This window comes from Sinocyclocheilus grahami, unplaced genomic scaffold (assembly GCF_001515645.1).
Source record: "Sinocyclocheilus grahami isolate Dianchi unplaced genomic scaffold, SAMN03320097.WGS_v1.1 scaffold992.1, whole genome shotgun sequence".
Lineage (NCBI taxonomy): Eukaryota > Metazoa > Chordata > Actinopteri > Cypriniformes > Cyprinidae > Sinocyclocheilus > Sinocyclocheilus grahami.
Genome location: NW_015506171.1, coordinates 727,847 through 753,277, shown reverse-complemented (window position 1 = coordinate 753,277; position 25,431 = coordinate 727,847). Strand labels below are relative to the sequence as shown.

At 37.6% G+C, this 25,431-nt stretch overlaps 2 protein-coding genes across 4 annotated transcripts; both read left to right on the top strand.

Annotated features, from left to right (window-relative positions):
* The first annotated feature begins 2,994 nt into the window (after window positions 1–2,994).
* Window positions 2,995–12,586, top strand: LOC107565297 (protein lifeguard 1-like). Its single transcript, XM_016250516.1, has 7 exons — window positions 2,995–3,073; window positions 5,782–6,109; window positions 6,650–6,759; window positions 8,760–8,960; window positions 9,044–9,172; window positions 10,017–10,160; window positions 12,164–12,586. Exons 2-7 carry the CDS (start codon window positions 5,797–5,799, stop codon window positions 12,311–12,313), a joined length of 1,047 nt encoding a protein of 348 aa, XP_016106002.1. The 5' UTR covers window positions 2,995–3,073; window positions 5,782–5,796; the 3' UTR covers window positions 12,314–12,586.
* grinab (glutamate receptor, ionotropic, N-methyl D-aspartate-associated protein 1b (glutamate binding)) lies at window positions 3,045–25,431 on the top strand. 3 transcript variants are annotated; one of them, XM_016250519.1, is made up of 7 exons: window positions 3,045–3,073; window positions 19,104–19,401; window positions 19,474–19,586; window positions 20,598–20,798; window positions 20,886–21,014; window positions 22,099–22,242; window positions 25,107–25,431. In XM_016250519.1, the coding sequence occupies exons 2-7, from the start codon at window positions 19,119–19,121 to the stop codon at window positions 25,254–25,256; spliced, it is 1,020 nt and encodes a 339-aa protein (XP_016106005.1). In that variant the 5' UTR covers window positions 3,045–3,073; window positions 19,104–19,118; the 3' UTR covers window positions 25,257–25,431. The 3 variants fall into 3 exon arrangements, with proteins under 3 accessions (XP_016106005.1, XP_016106004.1, XP_016106003.1); XM_016250518.1 differs by lacking the exon at window positions 3,045–3,073 and adding an exon at window positions 12,610–12,742; XM_016250517.1 differs by lacking the exon at window positions 3,045–3,073 and adding an exon at window positions 12,610–12,788.

Genomic DNA, 25,431 nt, shown 5'->3' with positions numbered 1-25,431 from the left:
GCAACATACACTTTGAGGGTGGAGGGAGACAGCCTTCGCTCCAGCCCTTCTTGCAGAAAGGAGAAAACGACCACGATCGGGCATCTACAGGGGTCTTCCCGCCGGGAAGAACACCAATCGAAGAACAGGTTCCACTTCAGTGCGTAGGCGTGCCTCGTAGAGGGCGCTCTAGCTGAAGTGATGGTGTTAACTACCGCTGGGGGCAGATCACCTAGAACCTCCGTGTCCCATCCAGAGACCACACTTGGAGATTCCACAGGTCCGGGCGCAGGTGCCAGAGGGTGCCCCCTCTCTTTGAAAGGAGATCCTTCCTCAGAGGAATAAGCCAAGGAGGGGCTGTCACAAGGAGCATTAGTTCTGGGAACCAAGTCCGACTGGGCCAGTATGGCGCTACTAAGAGGATCTGCTCCTCGTCCTCCCTGACCTTGCACAGAGTCTCACTGGGGGAAATGCATACTTGTGTAGGCCCCGAGGCCAGCTGTGTGCCAGCGCGTCCATGCCGAGGGTCCCCTCGGACAGGGAGTAAAACAGCTGGCACTGGGACGTGTCCGGGGAGGCAAACAGGTCTACCTGAGCATCTCCGAAGCGTCTCCAGATCAGCTGGAGTGTCTCGGGGTGGAGTCGCCATTCTCCCGGAAGGGCGGGCTGACGTGAGAGCCTGTCGGCTGCACAATTGAGCTCGCCTGGGATGTGAACGGCGTGAAGCGACCTCAGATGCTTCTGACTCCAAAGGAGGAGATGGTGGGCGAGTTGCGACATGCGACGGAAGCGTAGACCGCCCTGGTGGTTGATGTACGCAACAGTTGCAATGTTGTCCGTCCGGACCAGTACATGCTTGTCGTGTAGCAGCGTTTTGAAGCGGCGCAGAGCAAGCCATACTGCTAGAAACTCGAGGCAATTGATATGCCACTGCAGACAAGGCCCTGTCCAGGTACCCGACGCTGCATGCCCATTGCAGATGGCACCACAGCCTATGGCTATTGAGACAACAACATGCCTAGACACTTGCACTAGGGGAACCCCTGCCCGAAGGAAAGCAAGGTCCGACCACAGGCTGAAGGTCTGGTGGCAAGACGGTGTGACTGGAACCCGGTAAGTACCGCGTTGCCATGCCCATCTCGGGACTCGGTCGTGAAGCCAGTGCTGAATAATAAACAATATGAAACAATCCGAGCGGCGTGACCGCGGCAGCGGATGCCATATGCCCCAGTATCGAAAGATACGTTTCTGCGTCAACATCCTGAACGGGAGCCTGTGAAAGGCCCGGTTCAGAATGCGCAGGTCCAGGATTGGTCGCAACCCACCGCCTTTCTTGGGTACAATGACGTAGGGGCTGTAAAACCCTGACTTCATATCGGCTGAAGAGACCGGCTCTATCGCGTCCTTCGACAGTAGGACTGCGATTTCCGCTCGCAAGAGGGGAGCATCCTTGCTCGGCACAGAGGTGAACTGAATGCCCCTGAACTTGGGAGGACGCCGGGCGAACTGAATCACATAGCCAAGTCTGATTGTTCTCGTGAGCCAACGAGACGGTCTGGGGAGTGCTAGCCAGGCCCCCAGGACCCGAACAAGCAGAACTAGGGGAACCACCGACGTACCCGCAGTGGGGCAGCGCGGTGGAGCACAGGGACCCGACCTGGAAGGCACAGTGTCCCGGAGTGGGGTCTGAGTGTGCGGTGCAACACTTACCTGGCTCCATGGTTGGGCAGGGGGCGCGTGAGAAGGCATATCGTCCTCGAACCGGGCCCTGCTGCCCGCTGGCGAAAGGAGAGGTGGACGGGAGTGTCGAGGCCGTGTCTCGCACACCGCCATCCTCGTCCTCTTTAGACCCGGAGAAATAGGAAACTGCTCTTTTGTTGAATGTTTGGGTACCACTGGCTGGGGAGAACATGTGCCTCCCTCCTGCATAATCTGTTTTTCTTTTTTACCTTGTAGCTGGAAATCAGCTCACAGACAATTTGCGGGCTATATATATATTTTAAAATAATTCCAGTCTTGCTGGAGAACTCCGGTCTGATGCACGCGGGTTCTCGCGTTATTTCCTTATTGGCGCTTGTGTTTTGTTGTGAAACGTAGTTTGCGGACCAGACAGAGCTGTCGGCGATTCTTCCTATTGTGAAGTCATGCAGTGTGAAACCCCCTGTCGCCGATCCATCGTGCAGTGTGAACACAGCAACAACTGAATGCTACCCTAGATAGTCACGCAGTGTGAAAACAACGGCGATCTGATGAGTTTGCAAATCGTGTAGTGTGAACGGCATTAGTGAGAGAATCGTGCCAGAATTGTAAGCGCAGTGAAAAGAAAGACGGAGCTGTACATATCGGTTTATTTCGGGAACTTTTTGCCCCACATACACAAGTCATTTAGACATTTGCAACAGTTTGTTTTTTTAAAACATACAGATTGGTTCTATGCAGTCAATCCGTTTTGCAGTTCTTTAGTTGTTTTCGCTTGCGAATCACTGTTCACAGACTTGCAGTGCTTTTGACCATCTTTTGGCGAAAAAAACATGGCAAAAGTGTAAGCGCGGAAAAATGGAAGTCAGAAGCATGCAGATCATATTTATTTTGCGTTAGCATGAAGCTGCAGTTTCACAATACATGAGTTACACATACGAATAACAGTAAAATGCTGCAAATATTTTTTTCTTGCGTTTGAAACACGATTTACACCTTTACAAAGCTTCTGTTGCGCATGCTAATTTAATTTACGCTTACAGTCTTATGTACACTTCCACAACTCTTACCCTGCGTATGCAAATCTTTTTGACGTCATTCTACCTTCATACATTTTTCTCTTCTAAAGAAGGGGGGGTCCCAATTCTTTTGTGCCTGTATGTGCATGACATTGGTGTCGCAACTCTGTTTCTCAATGGCTCTGCAGGGCTGTAGGCTGTACTTACGGGAAGCCAGGAACCGCGTTCACAGGAATAGGAGTGTTTAAAAAAGAAAAAAAAAAAAAAAAGAAGAAGAAGAAAAAAACTGATGGTTTTGTTTCAAAACAACAAGTTAAAGATTATTTGGCGAGCCAACAGCGTAAACCCCAGTTTTACTCTCCAGTCCGCAGCGACATGTAAGTTCATCACTGTATTGACTTTACACTGATTTGTCTCTTTTGTTCTCGTGCATTGTTATTTTGTTATTGTTAGCACTCGTATATTCGTATTGAATACTGTGATAGTAATATCATAGTAATGTGAAGTACGTGTATTTTAATCGTTCTGCTGTAAAATATTTAATCGTCTGTTTTAGTTTTTTTTCTTCTTTTACATAGTGGTTTAAGAGCATTCCAGAGTTCACTGAATGGAAATCTTACGGGGCCCCTAAAAGGACATGGTGGTGGAAAAAAATCGGGGTGGGAGGAAAAAATATTCTTCAAATGTTGTGCGTTCTCATCGGACAAACTCTTCCTGTTTACTTACAGCTTGCAGTGGCTCATACAGCTCCATGGAGCGGTGCATAGAGTTTTATTTTGAACTTGGACTCAAGTATATAAAGAAATACAGTCGGTGCTTAGTTCAAGGCACGGTTTTAGGACATTCTAAAACTCTTAATGTGCCTTAATGTTTTAAAACAGTGACATTGGAGGACCAAATTCGATAATAATAAATACTGATAAAATTATTAGGCTAATAACCTTATTAATAAAGCAGAATATGAACGCAACGCCCTGCGCGTTAAAGCAACACGATGTAACTTTTGGCTCTCTAGTGGTTAATAAACAGAACTGCACACATCCCGCGGAAGAACATTCTAACCGGAGCTACTTCTCTAAGTTTATGTCTATGGCGATTCACGCAGGTATGTGTTACTCCGCAGCGGTGACGACCCGAGTACTTATTATAAGTGTACCGTTGTGATTCGGGATAAGACAAAAACGCGGTTTGGAAGATGAATTCATGATGGACTCGCTCATTATATACATTTAGCCAATTTTGATCACAGAAAAAGTTACATAGTGCTGATTTAAAGGGATAGTTCACCCAAAAATGAAAATTCTGTCATCATTTACTCACCCTCATGTCGTTCCAAACCTGTTTATCATATACTCATACCGAGGTTTTGAGCCTTTATTGTAGTGCGATGAGAAACGGCTCGAGCTGCTCCGAAACACAGAATATGACAGAATACGTTGAGAGGTGGTGCTGTTATTTATTTGTATAATATTTTTTAAATAATTTAACATATTAGTCATAAAATTAGTGAATTGATTGTATTTTAGTTTTAAGTTAAGCAATAAGTGTTTTCTCTCTCATAGAAAAGCGTGCTTAACGTGGCGTAATATAAAAAAAGAGTATTTTTTGTAAAAACCCAAGTTCTATATTTTATAAAAAATATACACATATGCACAGAAAAGCAACCTTCTAAGAGTTTTTTATAATGTGTTGTCTACTGGGGAGAAAACTGGGTAAACTGTAAACAGATGTGGTATTTTAAAATCACCTTCTTCATTCATTAGCCTCCCTGTTGAAAAAAACAGCAAATGCTGGTTAGGTATGTTTTGAAGCTGACCAGCTAAGGACCAGCTTAAACCAGCAAAGGACCAGCTCAAACCAGCATCCCAGCTTCAAAACATACCTAACCAGCATATGCTGTTTTTTTCAACAGGGCTACCTTAAGCGTTTTCTATGGGGGAGAAAAAGCTTAACGTGCAGGGCGTTGCGTTCATATTATTCTGCTTTATTAATAGTAATATTATTAATAAGGTTAATATTAGCCAAATAATTTTATCAGTATTTATTATTATCGAATTTGGTTTTAAAACATTATGGCACATTAAGCGTTATAGAATGTCCTAAAACCGTACCTTGAACTAAGCACTGACTGTATTTCTTTATACTTGAGTCCAAGTTCAAAATAAAACTCTATGCACCGCTCCATTGTGAACATACGGAGCTGTATGAACCACTACAAGCTGTAAGTAAACAGGAAGAGTTTGTCCGAACTCAACTGGTTTTGAGAGAGAACGCTCTATATGTAGACAATTTAATCTATATTGTTAAATATATAAATATATAGACACCACATCATATTTATCATATCAAGTTTATCATATCATTTATTATATATAATTTATTATTATATATTCTCAGGAGGACTCCAGCATGGGGGCATTTTAGAGATGTATTTAGTTGTATGTATGTATATATCCAATCTGTATATACAATCTTTATATACAGGTCCAATCTGTAAGCAAATGCCCAGATAGTAAGATCAGATTTCCAGATATCGGACCACCACTTCAGGCTCACCGTCGTACCATCATCATATATTAAACTTGCCTGATCATTAATATAATAATATTTATTATTATTACAATATGAAGTAAGTGAAATAAAAAGTACATATGAATGATCAAAACTTGCACAATTCTACTTTGATACATTTTGTTTCTGTTATTTCACACTATTTGAGTTAATAGTTGTTCATAATTACATGGGATGATTATTTGTTATGAAGCTTTGAATGAAGAAGAGTTAACACAGGTTACCATATGGTTATGATCCAAACATACACGATCAAATGGTTAGGCATATTAAATCATCTGATAAAGCTATCAATCAAACTACCAAATCAACATGTACTCTCCACTATATGTTTGCAGTTAACATTTATTGGTTACAGTGCCATGTGAGATGTGTGAGATTTTATTATTTAATTAAATAGTTAAAATATGCATCAAATATTTAAACAAATACCTGATATTTAGGCTACATTTATTACTTAAACCGTGGTCACACTAAAAGTTATATATATATATATCCCTTTTTTTCCCCACAGAACTAAGATCCAGTCATGGCACAAAGCAAAAGTGGCTACACTCGCTTTGAAAACCCTCCTCAGTACAGCGAGGTGAATCAGCAGGCCCCGCCGGGCTTCATGATGCCGCCACCGCCACCTTATAATGCTGCTGTTCCTCATGGAGGATCGAATCCTGGTGTTCCCGTCGTTGTACCCGTCGCACCCCCGTACGCTCCGCCGACCGCTTTTGGGAATCCCATGTACAGACAGGAAGGCTCTGGATATCCACAGCATCCATATCCTACAGCAGCTCCTTACATTGCAGATCCTTACAGAGGCGGACCGGACAAAAAGCCGCTTCCATACGGTGAGATATTTCAATCTCACATGTGACCCTGGAGCACAAAACCAGTCATAAGGGTCAATTTTTCGAAATTGAGATTTATGCATCATCTGAAAGCTAAATAAATAAGCTTTCCATTGATGTAGCCTATGGTTTGTTAGGATAGGACAATACATCTGGAATCTGAGGGCGCAAAAAAATCTAAATATTGAGAAAATCACCTTTCAAGTTGTCCAAATGAAGTTCTCAGCAATGCATATTACTTATCATAAATGAGGTTTTGATATATTTACAGTAGGAAATTTACAAAATATCTTCATGGAACATGATCTTTACTTAATATCCTAATGATTTTTGGCATAAAAAAAAAATCAATAATTTTGACCCATACAATGTATTTTTGGTTATTGCTACAAATATACCTGTACTACTTATTTGATGGTTTTGTGCTCCAGGGTCACATATGTGCAATTTGCAATATGCAATTTATACTGACAGATAAATTTATATGACAGATACTCTTTGTTAATAAGCTCTAAACTAAGTTTTGTTTTGTGACATAAGTGGCGATGGGTAAGCTGGGACACAGCGATCTTCCTCCAGAATATGAGAAGAAGCAGTTCGCCAGCTCAGGACTCGATAATAAAGCCGTCAGAAGACTGTTCATTCGGAAGGTAAACTCTGATACAGAGCAAACGTCTCGATTACGTATGTGGAGGGAAGGAGGGAACGGACATGTCATGTCAGTCAGGTGTACTGACGAATTGGGATTTTGCCTGAAAGCCCTATCACCTTCGAGTGTAAACTAAATAAGCCAATGCACATTAGTGTGCGAGATTTGCATTTCACGCTCCGCCTGCAGCGCGGGTATAAAAGTGGAAGCGGGTGCAACACACATTCAGGTTTTCGCTGAGGAGCTGAGCCGGTGACCCAGCGCCCCGCAGTGGTACAGCAACTGTGGCGACGCGACGTGAGGGAATGCGGGTTACATACGTAACCGAGACGTTCCCTTTCAGTCGGTCACATCAGAACGTACCAACGAATTGGGATCCCTAACAAAGCGCCACTACTGCTACTTCTAAGCCACCTGATCCCCCCGCGGCTACTGGGGCGGAAGATAGGACAGGGCTTACGTGGAGAGAGTCTATTACTGTTGTTCCTCTTGACCCACACAGTAAGACTATTGGATAACACTGGGAAAGCTTTGCCCTTTCCAGGGACGCAGTGGAATCTACATCCTGTCCGCAGGGAGGGTCCTGTCCAAATCTCCGTAACAGACGAAGAGCTGCTCTGAGGTCCTGAAGCTCTGCGTTTGATCCACGTATAGGCGCAAAGCATGAACAGGACATAGCAAAGCTAGGACTGGGTCTGCCTCCTCCGAGGGCAGCGCTTGCAGGCTCACCACCTGATCCCTGAAGGGCATGATGGGAACCTTGGGCACATATCAGGGCCTGGGTCTCAGTATAACGTGAGAGTTAGCCGGCACGAATTCCAGGCACGAATCATTGACCGAAAATGCATGCAGGTCCCCTACCCTTTTGATGGAAGCCAGCGCAGTTAAGAGCACTGTCTTCATTGACAGAATTTTCAGCTCTGCAGAATGCAGCGGTTCAAAGGAGGGGGCTCTCTGCAATGCTGTAAGCACCTCCTTTTCTCCCAACTGTTCTCGTCCACTTAAGACATAAACTGTGTTTAAGTAAATACTCTCCAAGCCGGCCATTTTGACATATTTTGTGTGTATTTGATCGTTTGGACATGCGCCCGAAGCTCAAAGTGTAATTAGCTTGTCCGTTTTGGAGCGCATGCACACATTTCAGCCTGAGGAACAGCATCTCTTGTGCGGATTGTGCTTTCAACGTTTTATTATCAAACATGTCCCGCAATTTAGCAACCGTGAAGACGGCATTTTACAACAATCACCTATTGTGCTGATTCTGACGTTAAGTTTGGGTTTTAGGGAGGAACGAATGCGCACCGCTGTGAAGGGAAAGAAGTTGCTCTAGAAGAAACGCGGCTATAATCCTTAGAAGACAAAATCTAAATAAAAAAATTAAATTAGCTTAATAAAACAGCCACAGGCCTAAAGTGTAAGCAGATGTTTGAATGTTTAGTTTCCTCTTCTATCATAATTAAACAAGACTTTCATGTTGCGCGTGCTGAAGCTCCTCCGCAGCAGCCTGATCTCGCTTCTGAATTGCGAATAGCAAAAAAGCATCATAGACAAATGTTTGAATATTATTGCATATAAAAACAGCTGACAATTTCCCATTTTATTTTAGTTCAAGTTTTAGTAATATTTTTAGGCACTTTTGTCATTTTATTAGTTTTTTTAATATGTCTGTGTAGTTTTTAATTTTTATTTCAGTTTTAGTTTTAGTTATTTTAATGCATCAAGTTAAGCTAAATCAAAAGGAGAAACGTTTTATTTGAATATTATTACTACTTTGTTGTATGTTTATCATTTTTATTAGTTTTTATATGTCTATATTTTTTTTAATGTTTAGTTTTAGTTTTAGTTATTTAAAATAAGGTTTTATATATATATATGCCCCTTTTATTTCAAGTAAAGAAAAAGTTTTTCATTCTAGTAGTTGTATTAATTATAATAGCCCTGGTATGACACAAGTTAAAACCCAGCAGTGAGTTTTGATGTGGTTTAATTTGTGTTTTGCAGGTTTTTTCGGTTTTGAGTCTTCAGCTGGCTGTCACCTGCGGCTTCGTGGCCGTCTTCACTTTCGAGCCTCACGTCAAGCTGTTCGTGATGCAGAACGCCTGGACGTACTTGGCCGGCTACGTAGTCTTCCTCGTGCCCTACCTAGTGATCCTGTGCTGCGGAGAGTTTCGCAGGAAGCATCCGTGGAACCTCATTGCTCTGGTGAATCTCTGATGAGGCTTTTTCAAATGTAAAACAGACATAAATTCATAATGCATAATAATAAACGGTTTCTTGCGTCTCAGAGTATCCTGACGCTGGCGATGTCCTACATGGTGGGCGTGATCTCCAGCTTCTACGACACTGATGTCGTGATGATGGCCGTCGGCATCACTGTGCTGGTCTGCTTCACGGTCATCGTCTTCTCTCTGCAGGTCAGCGCTTGTCTTTCTGTTTTAATTTGGAAACCGAGAACTGCACGTCAGCAACAAACATAGCAAACAAATATTTCCATGCTTTTAATTGCAATGTTAATAAAAGTACTGCAACCGAAAGATTGTCGAAAACATCTGCCCAGTGTTATTTTAGTATCAATAATATACTTTTATCATTTGTGTTAATATTTTGAATTGAATTATTTTTCAAAAAAGTAATTTAGAATTGAATTGAATTTTTTTTTTTTTACAATATTTCTACGTAGTTTTTATTCATTTTTATTTATTAGTTTCAGTTCATTTTTAATTTCAGTTAAAATTTTAGTTTAAAAGTTTAGTTTTAGTAATTTTAGTAGTTAAGGTTAAACTAAATGAAAATGAGAAATGTTTCCTTGGCAACTAGCTGAAGTAAAACAAGTTTGAGTTTTTAATATTTAATTTTATTTAAGTTAACATTTATTGTATTTCAAGTGATTAAATATTTTTTATGGTTTTAGTTAACCCTGAATTTAAATAAATAAATACATTTTATAAATATATATTTTGTTATTTTTATATCAATCTTTTATCAAGTTAAATTAACTGGTAACTATATTTTATTTCAATTCACTTTTATTTTATTTCAAGTAGCGAATGTATTTTTTTATGGTTTAGTTTTAGTTAACAATAACAACTGCATTGATGTGAATGGAACAGTGTGCTAAAATACTCCTGAAGTATTTCTATTGTATTGTTCAGAACTTCTTGTACAGTAATAAAAGAATCGGAAGCACAAGAGATATGATTCCCATCCCTCATCTACATGAGCTGATTTTAATAACTGACGTCTCCTGTCCAATCGCAGACCAAATATGACTTCACTTCCTGTTACGGCGTGCTGTTCGTCTGCTTCATCGTCCTGATGTTCTTCGGGATCCTGTGCATCTTCCTGTACCACAGGATTCTGGACCTCATCTATGCAGCTCTGGGAGCGCTGATCTTCACCTGCGTAAGTCATTGCTTCTCTACAACACGGTTGTTTTGGGCAGGGTTTTTCAGACCCGGGTAGACGAGTTGATTAAAAGCTAAAAAATTCATTAATATAAAACACTTGCTAAAATGTATTTAATCAAAAATAAACAATTAAAAAAACAAAATAAAATAATACTAAAAATTTATTAAATTATAATGTATCATTAAAATAAGTAATTTAACAAAGAAAAGAAAAATTATGTATTAAATCATAATGTAAAATAAATAAATGAATAATATTTTATTAAAATAATTACTAAACATACAAAATAAAACATTACTAAAAGATACTAAATTTTAAGGTAAAATAAGTAAATAAATGGTTTATTGTTAAAATAAATCATTTAAAACACAATCGTCACTAACGTTACTAACAATGTATTCAATTAAGATGTAAAATAAAATATATTATTTATTATTAAAATAAATAAAAAACAATCAAAATAAACTAAAAATGTATTCATTTATAATGCAAGATAGATAAATAATTTCTTATTTATGTTGTTTATTTATATTATTATTGAAATACATAATTATGTATTTAAGTACATAAATAAACACTGAAATGTGTTAAATTACTGTATGATGTAAAATAAATAAGTAAATTATTGTTAAAATATATTATTTTAGGGCTGGTAATTTAACGCGTTAGATTAATAAATTACGCTGAAAAATAATGTGTTAAAATTATTAACGCATTTAACGCACTTGCCCCGCTCCAGACCCTAGTTAGAATGTCCCTAAAATTCAAGATATGGGGCAAAAATACCCCCTGTTTGAGTTTTTGTCTCTTAATTACACCATATAGTTAAGCGGTATAATAGTGCAATATCACATGAGTGCAAATACTGATCTTATACAACAGTTCAGTAAATAAGAAGTTCAGTCATGACAACTCTCGGAATAGTTTGTAAAACATTTTATTAATGTAAATGAAGATGTACATAGGTTTGGTATTGGCGGACTAGATCTGCTACGCGGCTGCAGCAGAGCAAGTATAACTTGCTTCTGCAAAAGAACATAATAAAAAACATGCTGCTGCAAGAAAGAGAGAGGTAGTCCCCCCAAGCAGATCTAGGCAGGTGGTGCTGGGGAGGTGGAGGGTTAAAGAGAGAGCTGTCATAGCGCACAGTGACTATGCACAGGTTTGTATGAGACGAGGTTATATAGAGGGACTAGTAATGAATGCGTGAAGCCGATTGGTTGGAGGCGTTACGATTGAATGAACCAATCGGGATGCGAATAGAGTTTCATGGCTGAACTATTTATTTAATATTGTGTTGTTTTAGACACAATGTTGTCTGTTTTGCTCAATTTTGCCAACGAAGATATAAAGTCAAAGCAGAACTGTTTCTGTCTCTGAGCAACACACATCGGCATTTCATTTCTTAATGCACGTTTTGAACGAATTGGGTGAATTATTAGGCGCGTTGGCTTTGAAACGGCGCTGCACCGATCGATTGGTGTGTGACATCAAAGTCCCGCGAGAGCGATTCAAAAGCGTAAGGAGCTGTCTGCTCTCTATAGCTCTTGCGGTACTTTGATGTCTACACCGATCGCTCTGATACGAGCAATTTAACAAACAAAAGAAAACTACTGAAATGTATTAAATCATAATGTAAAACAAATAAATTAATAATATATTATTAAAATAATTACTGAACAAGCAAAATAAAACATTACTAAAAGATACTAAATTATAATGTCTAATAAGTAAATAAATGGTTTATTATAAAAAAAACTATCAAAATAAATCATTACTAGCAATGTATTCAATTATAATGTAAAATAAAATCAATTATTTATTATTAAAATAAAAAATAAAACTCTTACTAAAAATGAATTCAATTATAATGCAATAATTATTTATTTATATTATTATCTAAATAAATCATTTAAAAATAATTAAAATAAATTAAAATATTCAGCAAAATTCATATGCAACAGAATTAAATGAAATAACATCTTATTATATTGCAGTTCTTGGCCGTGGACACACAGCTGCTTCTCGGGAACAAGAATCTGTCTGTGAGTCCCGAGGAACACGTCTTCGCCGCGCTCAACCTGTATCTGGACATCATTCAAATCTTCTCATACATTTTGCGCATCTTTGGAAGAAGCCGTGGCTAAAAGTCCACCAGTGAAGAAAGAAACCCATGCGATAGGGCTGGGTGAAAAATATCGATTTCTCGATTTTAATCGATTCTCATTTTTACGAAATGATATCGATTAGTCTAGCCTGTTTTCAGATGAACGGAACATTGTAGCGTGCCTCCCACAATGAGCTTTGCGATTTGTTACTTCTGATATGAAACAAAGTCTCAGATTTCAAGTTATGTCCATTTTATTACAGTATTCAAACAATAAATGTTGTTTTGGTGCTGCTTGATGTGGAGTGACAGATACTGTGTAAACTATGAAGGACACGTGCGGTGTGCGGTGTGCCAGCAGGGGGCGCACGTCTGTGGGCAGTTCTTACGGGAAGCGAGAGGAGCTACAGTGTTACAAATAGAGCGAGTTACTTTGTTTCAAATTAATCTACAAACTGAAGTTTATTAGGTGAGTTACGTGCTTGCAGTTGTTACTCTCCGGTCCGCAGCGACAGGTAAGTTCAGAAACTCTCCATATCACCGAATTGAAAACGAAAGTGTCATGTTTCGCAACTCTACACTGATTTGTGTCTTTTGTTCTGTTACATTGTTACATTGTTGTTGTTATTAGTGATACATATATATATTGAATATCGGGATGGTAGTGTTATGGTAATTGTTTGACAAAGCTCTGTTTCGGAGTGTTACTACAGATTTTAAAAATAGTTTTTGGCCACTTTCTTAGATGTTACAAAGGGAAGTAATGTCAGTGAATGATAAAAATGGCGATTTTGAAGCATGGAAAGGCATAGAAAGTGTATTTTTTGTAATCGTTATGCTGTAAAATACTTAATCGTCTAGTCATTTATTTATTTATCCTCCTGAGGCAAAACCATCATCACTCCAGGGTTCACTGAATTAAAATCTTGCAATATATAGACAGTTTAATATATATTATTAAATGTATAAATATACAGCTTCCACACTATAAATGTTTGTTATGTATTATTTTTCTTAAATAAAATATTTACAATTATTTTTCTTTATCATATTTTATTTTATGTATAATTTATTGTATATGTTATATACAATAGTCAAGTCAAAGTTGGTTTATAAAGCACTTTTTAAAAAAACAAGTGTTTACCAAAGTGCTGTACAAGCGTGCTCGACATAAAACAATAAACACACAGAAGACAGACACAATCATAAAACCTGCTCTCATACTGTGTTAAATGCCAAAGATTAGAGATGAGTTCTGAGACTAGATTTAAAAACAGAAACCTAATGTGGAGAGCTTTTGGGGCTGCCACGGTCCCTCCTAGTTTTTAACCTTGTGCGAGGAACAACCAAAAATAAATGCTCAGCACATCTAAGTGCCCTTGACAGAGTGTGTAGCCGTATTAAAGGGGTCATATGATGCGATTTCAATTGTTCCTTTCTCTTTGGAGTGTTACAAGCTCTTGGTGCATAAAGAAGATCTGTAAAGTTGCAAAGACTAAAGCCTCAAATCCAAAGACTCATCCATGCCCTCCTAAAACGCCTCGTTTAGGCACGCCCCCACATGTCAACATCACTGCGTGGGAAGATTAGCATAACGCCGCCCAAATGTTCACGCAGAGAAGAAGCATAACTTTTATTCTCGCTGTAGTATTGTTGCCGCCGCCGTCATGTCGTGAAGACGCTGTGTGCTTCGTTGTGAAAGCGAAACTACTTTGTTTGGTCTTCCTAAAGAGGACACGACTAGAAATCAGTGGTTAAGTTGTATTTACAACACTGTTCCAGAACAGTTCAACCCAAATATTCAGATGTGTGCAGCGCATTTTACGGAGCACTGTTTCCTGATCCCGGGAGAGTTGTTTCTATAAAGTGGGGCAGTTCCAACTTTTGCAAGGACAGTCTGGTGCTTCTGACTCACAGCCTGTAAGTACATTTTCATATTTAAAGAATTTGCCACTGACCAGAGCCGGATTTACCTCTTATCGTGACATAGGCAAAACAAGTTTTTGGGCCCCCCTTCCTTATCGATATATAATATTAGCACCCCAGCAAACAAAAATATTTCGTAATCAGTGGAAACTGTTACAGTGTTTTCTATCACAACATGCACTTACTGTATGTTCAGAGTTACGACCATTTCTTTTGGTAAATATTATCAGTCAAACAGCCTGTAAGTACATTTTCATATTTAAAGAATTTGCCACTGACCAGAGCCGGATTGACCTCTTATCGTGACATAGGCAAAACAAGTTTTTGGGCCCCCCTTCCTTATCGATATACAGTGGGGCAAAAAAGTATTTAGTCAGCCACCAATTGTGCAAGTTCTCCCACTTAAAAAGATGAGAGAGGCCTGTAATTTTTATCATAGGTATACCTCAACTATGAGAGACAAAATGAGAAAAAAAATCCAGAGAAAATCACATTGTAGGATTTTTAAAGAATTAATTGGTAAATTCCTCGGTAAAATAAGTTTCGTAATCAGTGGAAACTGTTACAGTGTTTTCTATCACAACATGCACTTACTGTATGTTCAGAGTTACGACCATTTCTTTTGGTAAATATTATCAGTCAATAAAGATCGAATGTAGTTCTTTCTTTGAGAACGGAGAACCGTTCCATTAATAGGCTCCGGCGTCGTGGCCATACCACTTTTGGGAGTGCATTATTTCTCTAATAATTTCAATGGCCTGGAGTCACAGTGTCACGAATCCTGTCCATGGACACCTCCAGAGGTCACCCTTCCATTACATTGACTCTCGCACTACACAAACTGTTGCATGTCATCCCGGACTACATATCCCATCATCCATTAAACTGCCGAGTATTGTTTAGCGCTTATCGTGTGATAGCGACTTTATGGAGCCTTTTCCCTGTGTTAGTTCCTAGTTCTAGTCTTAGTTTAGTCTCGCCGTTTTTTCTGATTTCCTGGTACCTGATTTTTGCCTGTTTATCTTGAGTTAACCCTTTGCCTGCTGTTTCGGACTGTGTTTGCACCTCGCCTGGCTCTAGCTCGTGTTATTGGATAACCCCTCATGTCAAGCCCTCTGGATATTGTTAGCCGCTTATCGACCCCGCCCGTTTTGGATTACTCTTCTGTCTTGCCCTCAATATACCTGTTTGCCATTGTCTGACCCATGCCTGTTTTATGACCACATCTTTGTCTCCTATTAAAGCTTTGCAAATGAATCCGCACGTCTCATGTCTCGTTCGCCCCGTAACACACAACCACCTCAAGACATTGTTCAGATGGTTTATTTCAAGACATCTGTCATGCTTCCATCCTGAAATCTTGTGTTTGTTGAAGTAATTTCTTACGCACCTCATCCCAAACATTCAGTTGCAAATTCCAAAATGTCATTTTATAGCTAATAACAGACTTGCACTATTGATATGCAGGCTAATGCAGTTATTAGAGAGAGAGATTAAACGCATGTGAATACCTGCGTCGGTGCGTCTCTCAGCAGCAGCATCTACTAAAAGTGAATCTTTTAGTTGAACTGCTTCAAGAACCTCGCTACTAAGAGATGTCATGTAGCTTTTCAGCTGTGAAACTATTTTATTGATAAATTCACGGGGCAGCGCTGACAACTAATTTCTGTCCGCATCTCTGTGTGTGCGCGTCTGTGTGTGTGCGTGTCTGAGAATGAGAACGGGAGAAAGAAAGCGCAATTTCCGTAGCTACATAAAAAGGTGGAAAACATGGAAATAGTTTGTCATTTTTACCCTATTGGTTGTTATATTTGTCTTCTGGGGTTTTGGTTCTTTTACTCTTGTAGATTGCCCATAGTTTAAAAAAAAATTATATCCCTGTGTCTCAATGTTCATACTATCCGTCCTAAATAGTATGTGAGATTAGAATAAGTGTGTCCCAAAGCATAGTATGTTGAAAAGAGTATGCCAAAAGTCCCCGGGTGGTCTACTATTTCAGGTCGATTTTTGAAGTGTGGATCCGTGCACACTCTAATGGCTAACATTGCCCACAATCCATTGCGCTTTGGTGAAGGATTCTGTCCAGAACTACAAACACGAATAAAACGCGTTAAAAACTACAAACATGGCAGATATGCATGACCGGCGGTTAGGTAGAAAGGCTTAGAAAGGGAATTAGGTTACTAATATTCAACATTTAATCTGATAAAAAAATATTAATTTTAATGTTATCTGTGTTATATTTAATCTGCAACAGCAATGTAAACTTTTATAAACATCCATTTGGTCGTTAACTTTTAAATGCATCATAATGCATAAAATATGAGCAGAGTTCTCTGCATGAAAGACCCGCGACTGGCAGATCAATGTGCTACTTCTTTTCTCTCCAATACGGTTGGAAGTTAAGTGAAATGCAATGTGGAGGATGGTAACTTGGACAAGATGATTGACAGGCCAGTTTACAGTGACAGGGTGCATGTAGCTATGCTACAGAGCGGTCCGTTAAAGACGCAGTTGTGTGACGTGATAGTAGGCCTATGTCCCAAAGCTTGCCTACTCTTCTACTACACACTCAAAAGTGTGTATTTTTCTTCACCAAAAGAGTACATACTTTAAGGGCGTAGTATAAGTAGGTACATTGAGATGCAGCAAAAATCTCTCTTCATTGTGTTTGGGCCCCCCCTGGACGAGCGAGCATAGGCACGTGTCTAGAATGCCTATGCATAAATCCGGCCCTGCCACTGACGATTCAAATGCGAGTTTTGGGCAGTGTAGAGTAGCGCTTGTAGTTTGTCATTTCTCCGATCACAAATGCAGACATGGTTTTATGTTTACGCGGCGCGTTGCAACGCATAAAAGGACAGTATAAGTCATTATAATCCGTAATTATGTCCCCACTGGATGCAACAAATGCCTCGTTTATAATGGGTTTTAATGTTTTTGTCTCGTCACTCCGGCCGGACATGGGCATCACAGTATGGTGAGGGGCGTAACATTTCCGTCACACGCTTGAGGTATTCGGTCAATCACAACGCACTGGATAGCTGGCCAATCACAGCACACCTCGCGTTTCAGACCGATGAACTTTGTAAAAATCGACATGTTTCAGAAAGGCGGGGCATAGAGGAGAAACAATAATGTACAGTATGTGGAAAATAATGTGTTTTTTAACCTTAAACCGCATAAACACATTGCATTGCACAAAATACACAAAATAATGTTATTTTTAGCAACGTCATATGACCCCTTTAAATCAAAAAGGTATCTTGGTGCTAGTCCATTTAGTGATTGAAACACTAAGACCAAAATCTTAAAATCGATTCTAAAATGAACAGGAAGCCAGTATTGGTGTAATGTGTTCTCGCTTATGCGTTCCTGTCAACAAACGAGCGGCAGCATTCTGTACCTTCTGCAAATGTGTGAGGGAAACCTGACTAATACACACATAAAGGGCATGCAGGAATCCAGGCGAGTCCAGATAAAAATATGTATAACCCTTTATAAGTCATTAAAAGACAGAAGAGACTTGACTTTGGATAATTGCCTCAACTGGAAAAAACTAGCTTTAATTACTGAATTAATCTGTTTATCCAGTTTAAAGTCACTGTCCATAATAACACCCAGGTTTTTTTACATTGGGCTTCACATACGGTCTTAAAGCACCGAGATCCAGATGAGAAGAATCACGAGTACCCCCGGATCCAAATACCACTTCTGTCTTTTCTTCATTGAACTTTAAAATGTTTAAGGCCAACCAGTCTTTAATATCTCCAAGACAGTCCAACAATGGTGCTATGGACTTTGCATCTTTCCGTTTCAAAGGCAGATAAAGTTGTGTGTCATCTGCATAACAATGAAACGAGATGTCATACTTCCTACAAATGGACCCTAAGGGAAGCAAATATAAAGAGAACAGCATAGGCCCAAGAACGGAACCTTGAGGAACGCCACATGAGAGGGATGCCAAAGAGGACATAAAACCCCAAGGCGGACAGAAAAGCTTCTGTCAGACAAATAAGACCGAAACCAAGCCAAAGCAGTACCCTTAATACCAACACAATGTTCTAAGCGAGAAACCAAGATCTTATGATCTACCGTGTCAAATGCAGTCGTAAGATCTAAAAGCAAGAGAACAGCATAATCACCTGTACGGTGGCTAGTAACATGTATAGTATGATAAATTACATACAATAAATCTTACACACACACACACACACAAAGACACACACACGCACAAGTCATTGGTGTTTGGAGATGAGCTTTTGGCTCAAGGTCTGCATTTAATGTCACACCAGAGGTTTCTGCAGACTAGTCAAGTTCTTCCACACTCAATCATTTCTTTTTGAACCTTGCCTTAAACACAGAGGCATTTTCATGTTAGAATAGAAAAGGGTCCTGTCCAAACTGTTGCTATCAAATTAAAAGCGCACAATTCCCTAGAATATCATTATATGCTTAAACATTAAGATTTGTACTCATGGAAATTACTAAAGTAGTCAAACCTGTTCATTAGTAGGGGGTGTCCCAATACTTTTGGCAATATAGTGTGTATATATATATATATATATTCTCATTAAAAATATTTAATAGAACAGATATTTCAAGATTTTCATACAGTGAGGATGGTATATACATTATTTGAATCATTTATGAATAATTAAGGAATTAGGAATAATACTTCTGGGAGAATCTTAATATGTGATTATAAATAATATGAATAATTTAGGAATAAGGAATATTTTTTCTTGGAGAAATTTACATTATGTAAAAAAAATGAAAATATAAATGTAAAAAAAAATCCCTTTCATACTATATATATATCGTTATCTGTCTAATATATATATATATATATAAACATACTGTATGATAGCATATATTGCATTTTATTTATTTATTTTTTCCAGAACTGAGATCCAGTCATGGCACAAAACAAAAGCGGCTACACTCGTTTTGAAAACCCTCCTCTTGTCTCCGTCGTGGATCAGCCTCCATCGTATGATGCCGGTGTTCCTCACGGAGGTCTGGATGCTGGCGTTCCCGTCGTTGTTCCCGTCGGTCCGCCGTACCCTCCACCCACTGCTTTCGGGAATCCCATGTACGGACAGGGAGGGTCTGGATATCCACCGCACCCGTATCCTCCAGCAGCTCCGTATATGGCAGCTCCGTACAGCAGTGGAGCGTACGAACAACCACTTCCATACGGTGAGACATTCTACCTCACATACGGCTCGCTCTTTGTTCATAAACTCTAAACTAAGTTGTGTTTTGTGACAGAAGTGGCGATGGGTGAGCCGGGACACAGCGATCCTCCTCCAGACTATGAGAACGAGCAGTTCGCCAGCTTAGGACTCGATAATAAAGCCGTCAGAAGACTGTTCATCCGGAAGGTAAACACTGATACAGAGCAAGCCTTCATTACAGGACCAGTGAAAGATTCAAAACAAGAGTCAAGTTCAGAAAGCATCATGTTCAGATGCATAGTTTGTATTTATATTTTTCATTTAATTTTAGTTAAAGTTTCAGTCATTTTGGTGTGTTTTTGTAAATTTTTATTAGTTTACTAATTTTATTAGTTTTTATTAAAATATATCTATAGTTTTTATTAGCTTTTAGTTCAGTTTTAGTTATTTTAAAACGTCTCGTTAAACTAAATGAAAATGAGAAATGTTTGAATTAGCTTTTTTTAGTTAAAGTTTTAGCAATTCGGTTGTCATTTTTATTTTTTGTTTTTTTTATATCTTTATATTTTTTATAAACTTTTTCTTTTAGTAATTTTATAACATCACATTAAGCTAAAAGAAAATGAGAATTTTTTTATATTTTTCGTTTTAATTTTAGTTAAACGTTTAGTAATTTAGTTGTTTTTGTCATTTTTTATTACTTTTTTTTTTTTAATGTCTATATTTTTATACATTTTTGTTTTAGTTATTTTAAAGTAAATGAAAATGAGAAATTTTATAGTTATCATAGTTTACTATTATAGCTTTTATTAACATTTTGAACTAATTTCTATTTTTAGGTTTTTAATTTTCATTTTATGTAAAGTTTTAGTATTTTCTTAGGTTTTCTTAGTATTTTCTTAATTTTTATTTCATTCAATTAGTTTTTCATTTTATATTTAAATTTTAGGTAAAATTTTAGTAAATTTGTGGTATGTTTTTGTTATTTTTATTCGTTTTTTTAATTTTAGTTTTACTCATTTTAGTACATTAAGCTACACTGAATGAGAATACACAAGTTTGAATTTTTAGTAACTTTGTTGTATGTTTTAGTTATTTTTATTAGTGTTTTTAATGTCTATATAGTTTTTATTAATTTTTATTTCCGTTTTAGATATTTTAGTGCATCGAGACTAAATTGGTTTGAGCCCCAGCAGTGAATTTTGATGGGTTTTGCAGGTTTTTTCGGTTTTGAGTCTTCAGCTGGCCGTCACCTGCGGCTTCGTGGCCATCTTCACTTTCGAGCCTCACGTCAAGCTGTTCGTGATGCAGAACGTCTGGACGTACTGGGTGGGCTACGTAGTCTTCCTCGTGCCCTACCTAGTGATCCTGTGCTGTGGAGAGTTTCGCAGGAAGCATCCGTGGAACCTCATTGCTCTGGTGAATCTCTGATGAGGCTTTTTCAAATGTAAAACAGACATAAATTCTCCTTTCATGCATAATAATAAACGGTTTCTTGCGTCTCAGAGTATCCTGACGCTGGCGATGTCCTACATGGTGGGCGTGATCTCCAGCTTCTACGACACTGATGTCGTGATGATGGCCGTCGGCATCACTGTGCTGGTCTGCTTCACGGTCATCGTCTTCTCTCTGCAGGTCAGCGCTTGTCTTTCTGTTTTAATTTGGAAACCGAGAACCGTAGTTGAGACCGTAGATATAACCGTAGAGTGTTGGCCTACGCGGCATTTGCTTTTCTTAGCAGCATGAAAAACAAAACTTATATTCCAATTCTGAATGGATTAAACTGTATATGGCATAGAAAGCTACCTTTGTAATAATTAAAAAGCTGTCATAGCTGTAATTATTTAATAAAAGTTAATTAAGTTAATCAACAAATCTCTGTACGTAGTTGAGACCGTAGATATAACCGTAGAGTGTTGGCCTACGCGGCATTTGCTTTTCTTAGCAGCATGAAAAACAAAACTTATATTCCAATTCTGAATGGATTAAACTGTATATGGCATAGAAAGCTACCTTTGTAATAATTAAAAAGCTGTCACCCATCATAACTTTCATCGCGATTTTACAAAGTTAATTATTTAATAAAAGTTAATTAAGTTAATCAACAAATCTCTGTACACTGCGCAGTGAATCTCTTATTTACATTGTGTCTACACTTTGTTATGAAGAGAGGATTCGCGAGCGTGCAGAACAAAACTATTAAGTTATAATACAGGTTGTTATTGTTTTGGTGAATGTCTGTTTCTGAGATCATAAAAAGTGTGCCCCCCTATGAAAACGAAATGCCCCCCATTGAAGATTTTCTGCCGATGGCCCTGATTTTAGTACAAGTTAAACTAATTGAAAAAAATTTCATTTTAGTTTTAAACTTCTAATAATTGTCTTGTGTGTTTTTGTCATTTTTAATTTTTATTTAAATGTTGCCTTGTCAACTAGCTGAAAAAAAAGTTTATTTATATTTTTATTTCGGTTATTGTTTATTTTATTTATTTAAAGCTTATTTCAGTTAGCGCTTATTTTATTTCAAGTAATACATTTTTTTTAATGGTTTTAGTAATTTTGTTGTGTGTGTTTTTGTCATGTTTATTAGTTTTATTTATATATATATATATAGTATAGTAGTTATGGACTAACGTCTTGTGGAGTATTAAAAGAATCCGAAGCAGAAGAGTTACAGTGTTAGTGCTGATTTTAATAAATATCTCCTGTCCAATCGCAGACAAAATATGACTTCACTTCCTGTTACGGCGTGCTGTTCGTCTGCTTAATCGTCCTGATGTTCTTCGGGATCCTTTGCATCTTCCTGTACAACAGGATTCTGGACCTCATCTACTCGACGCTGGGTGCGCTGATCTTCACCTGCGTAAGTCATCTGATTCCCAGACTACGTTTCACGAGTTCATGCAAAATTACAAATTAATTAAATCATACAGATGTAAAATTAAAATAAAGAATTCTTAAATAAAAACAATCTAAATAAAGCACTTACTAAACTGTATTAAAGGGGTCGTATGATGCTGCTAAAAAGAACATTATGTTGTGTATTTGGTGTAATGAAATGTGTTTATGCGGTTTAAGGTTCAAAAAACACATTATTTTCCACATACTGTACATTATTGTTTCTCCTCTATGCTCCGCCTTTCTGAAACGTGTCGATTTTTGCGAAGTTCATCAGAAAAATTTTAATCGCATCATATGACCACTTTAAATCAATGTTATATATATAAAAACATTTTTTTCAAATAAATACATTTAAAAACGAATTAAAACCGTACTAAAAATGTATTAACATTAAATAAATAATTTATTATAAAAATAAAAAAAAACAGTACTAAACATTTTTTTTTAATAATGTAAAATAAATAAATAAATATTAAATTAAATAATTATAAACAATTAATGAACTTCTAGCAACTGAGTTGGAGATCCAAATGCAGCTTTATTAAAAGAGCGTAGTACTACAGGCAGGGTAAATCACCAGCAAACAACAACATCCAAGGCGAGACAAAACGGTAATCCACAAAACAGGCAAGAGTCAGGGCAGGCAGCAAACGATCAGAAGAAACAAGGTCACAGTCCAAAGTTGGAAACACAAGAAACTAAGGGAACAAGGAAACTGCTCAGAAATGGAAGCTACAGCAAAACAAGACTTCGCAATCAAGGAGTGAGTAAACCAGACTTTTATAGAATGAGACCGATGAGGTGATGAGATACAGGTGCTTGTGATCAGTGAAGACTCCGGGCAAAGGATTATAAGAAAGGGAGTACTGAGTGAATGGTAAAAGTCAGGGATGGAGTGCCCTCTGGTGGAGCTCATGGGCACTCCAGCTGATGATCGTGACAAATGTATTGCGTCAAATAAATAATTATTAAAACAAATAATAAAAAAACCAGTACTAAAAATTATTAAATTATAATGTAAAATAAATACTTAAATAATTATTCAAATAAATGATTTAAAAACAATTAAAATAAAACATTACTAACAATGTATTAAATTATAAAATAAAGAAAATTATTTATTATTAAAATAAATTAAATATAGACTATTTTGAAAGTGACAAGGTATTGTTTCCATCTAAGATGTAGTCAAAAACAAAGGTACTTTGAAACACTTGTGAACGTCCTTTTTTTTTTGTGGAAAAGAAATGGGGATGGGTATTCAAATTTCATTTTGTTATGCAAGGTGTGATGTTCTTGTAACGTTGTTTATATGTAATTTGGATTTTACGTTTTTGTTTTGTGCTCTTGCTTTAAAAAAAAGCAATAAAAAGAATGTTAAAAAAAATTAAATAAACAGTCAAAATAAAAACACTTACTAAAAATATAATAAACTCCGTTATAGTGTAAAACAAATAATCAATTTATTATTAAACTACATCATTAAAAAAAAAAACACTTACTAAATATGTTCAAATATCGTGGTGTTAAATGATTGAAACGATGACTTAAAGAGGTCATATGATGCGATTTCAAGTTGTTCTTTCTCTTTGGAGTGTTACAAGCTGATTGTGCATAGATAAGATCCCTGAAGTTGCAAAGACTAAAGTCTCAAATACTAAAAATTATTAAATTATAATGTAAAATAAATACTTAAATAATTATTCAAATAAATGATTTAAAAACAATTAAAATAAAACATTACTAACAATGTATTAAATTATAAAATAAAGAAAATTATTTATTATTAAAATAAATTAAATATAGACTATTTTGAAAGTGACAAGGTATTGTTTCCATCTAAGATGTAGTCAAAAACAAAGGTACTTTGAAACACTTGTGAACGTCCTTTTTTTTTTTTGTGGAAAAGAAATGGGGATGGGTATTCAAATTTCATTTTGTTATGCAAGGTGTGATGTTCTTGTAACGTTGTTTACATGTAATTTGGATTTTACGTTTTTGTTTTGTGCTCTTGCTTTAAAAAAAGGCAATAAAAAGAATGTTAAAAAAAATTAAATAAACAGTCAAAATAAAAACACTTACTAAAAATATAATAAACTCAGTTATAGTGTAAAACAAATAATCAATTTATTATTAAACTAAATCATTAAAAAAAAACACTTACTAAATATGTTCAAATATCGTGGTGTTAAATGATTGAAACGATGACTTAAAGGGGTCATATGAGGCGATTTCAAGTGCTCCTTTCTCTTTGGAGTGTTACAAGCGGAGTGTGCATAGATAAGATCCCTGAAGTTGCAAAGACTAAAGTCTCAAACCCAAAGAGATATTCTTTATCAAAGTTAAGACTCTGCCACGCCCCCCTAAAACGGCTCGTTCTAACACGCCCCCACATATCTACCTCACTATGTGGAAATATTTGCATAATGCGCTCAAATGTGCACGCAAAGAAAGAAGGCGTGGTTTCAGTAACCGCAGTTAGTGTTGAAGCAGCATGTCAGGGAGACGCTGTGTGTTTCTAGACGAAAGCAAAAGCACTTTATTTGGTCTTTAAGATCACTTACAACAGAACAGCAATGCATAGAGGACCTACAATAATGTACAGTACTTGAAAAATAGTGTTTTTTGAACATTAAAGCATGTCAACATATTCTGTTACACCAAATACACAAAATAATGATCTTTAAAAAAAGCATCATATGACCCCTTTAAAATCTTAGGGGTACTTCAAGCCAAAAAACTCTGGGAATCCATCCTGTAAATAAACGCTTCATTTCCACTCATATACAACAGAATAAAGGAAATAATGTCATGTTTGTGTTGCAGTTCTTGGCCGTGGACACGCAGCTGCTTCTCGGGAACAAGAATCTGTCCCTGAGTCCCGAGGAATATGTCTTCGCCGCGCTCAACCTGTATCTGGACATCATTCATATCTTCTTATACATTCTGCGGATCTTCGGAAGAAGCCGTGGTTAAAAGTGCACCGCTGGAGGAAGAAACGCATGCGACCGGTTACAGATGAAGCGTCTCATTTACTTCTGTGTCACGATGCTTTCTTGTTTCATCTTCACACCTAAGCGATGTTGCGAAGCTCTAGTCTCTGCTTTTCTGTTCATTTTCATCAGCTGTTCATCAATGCTATTAATATAAT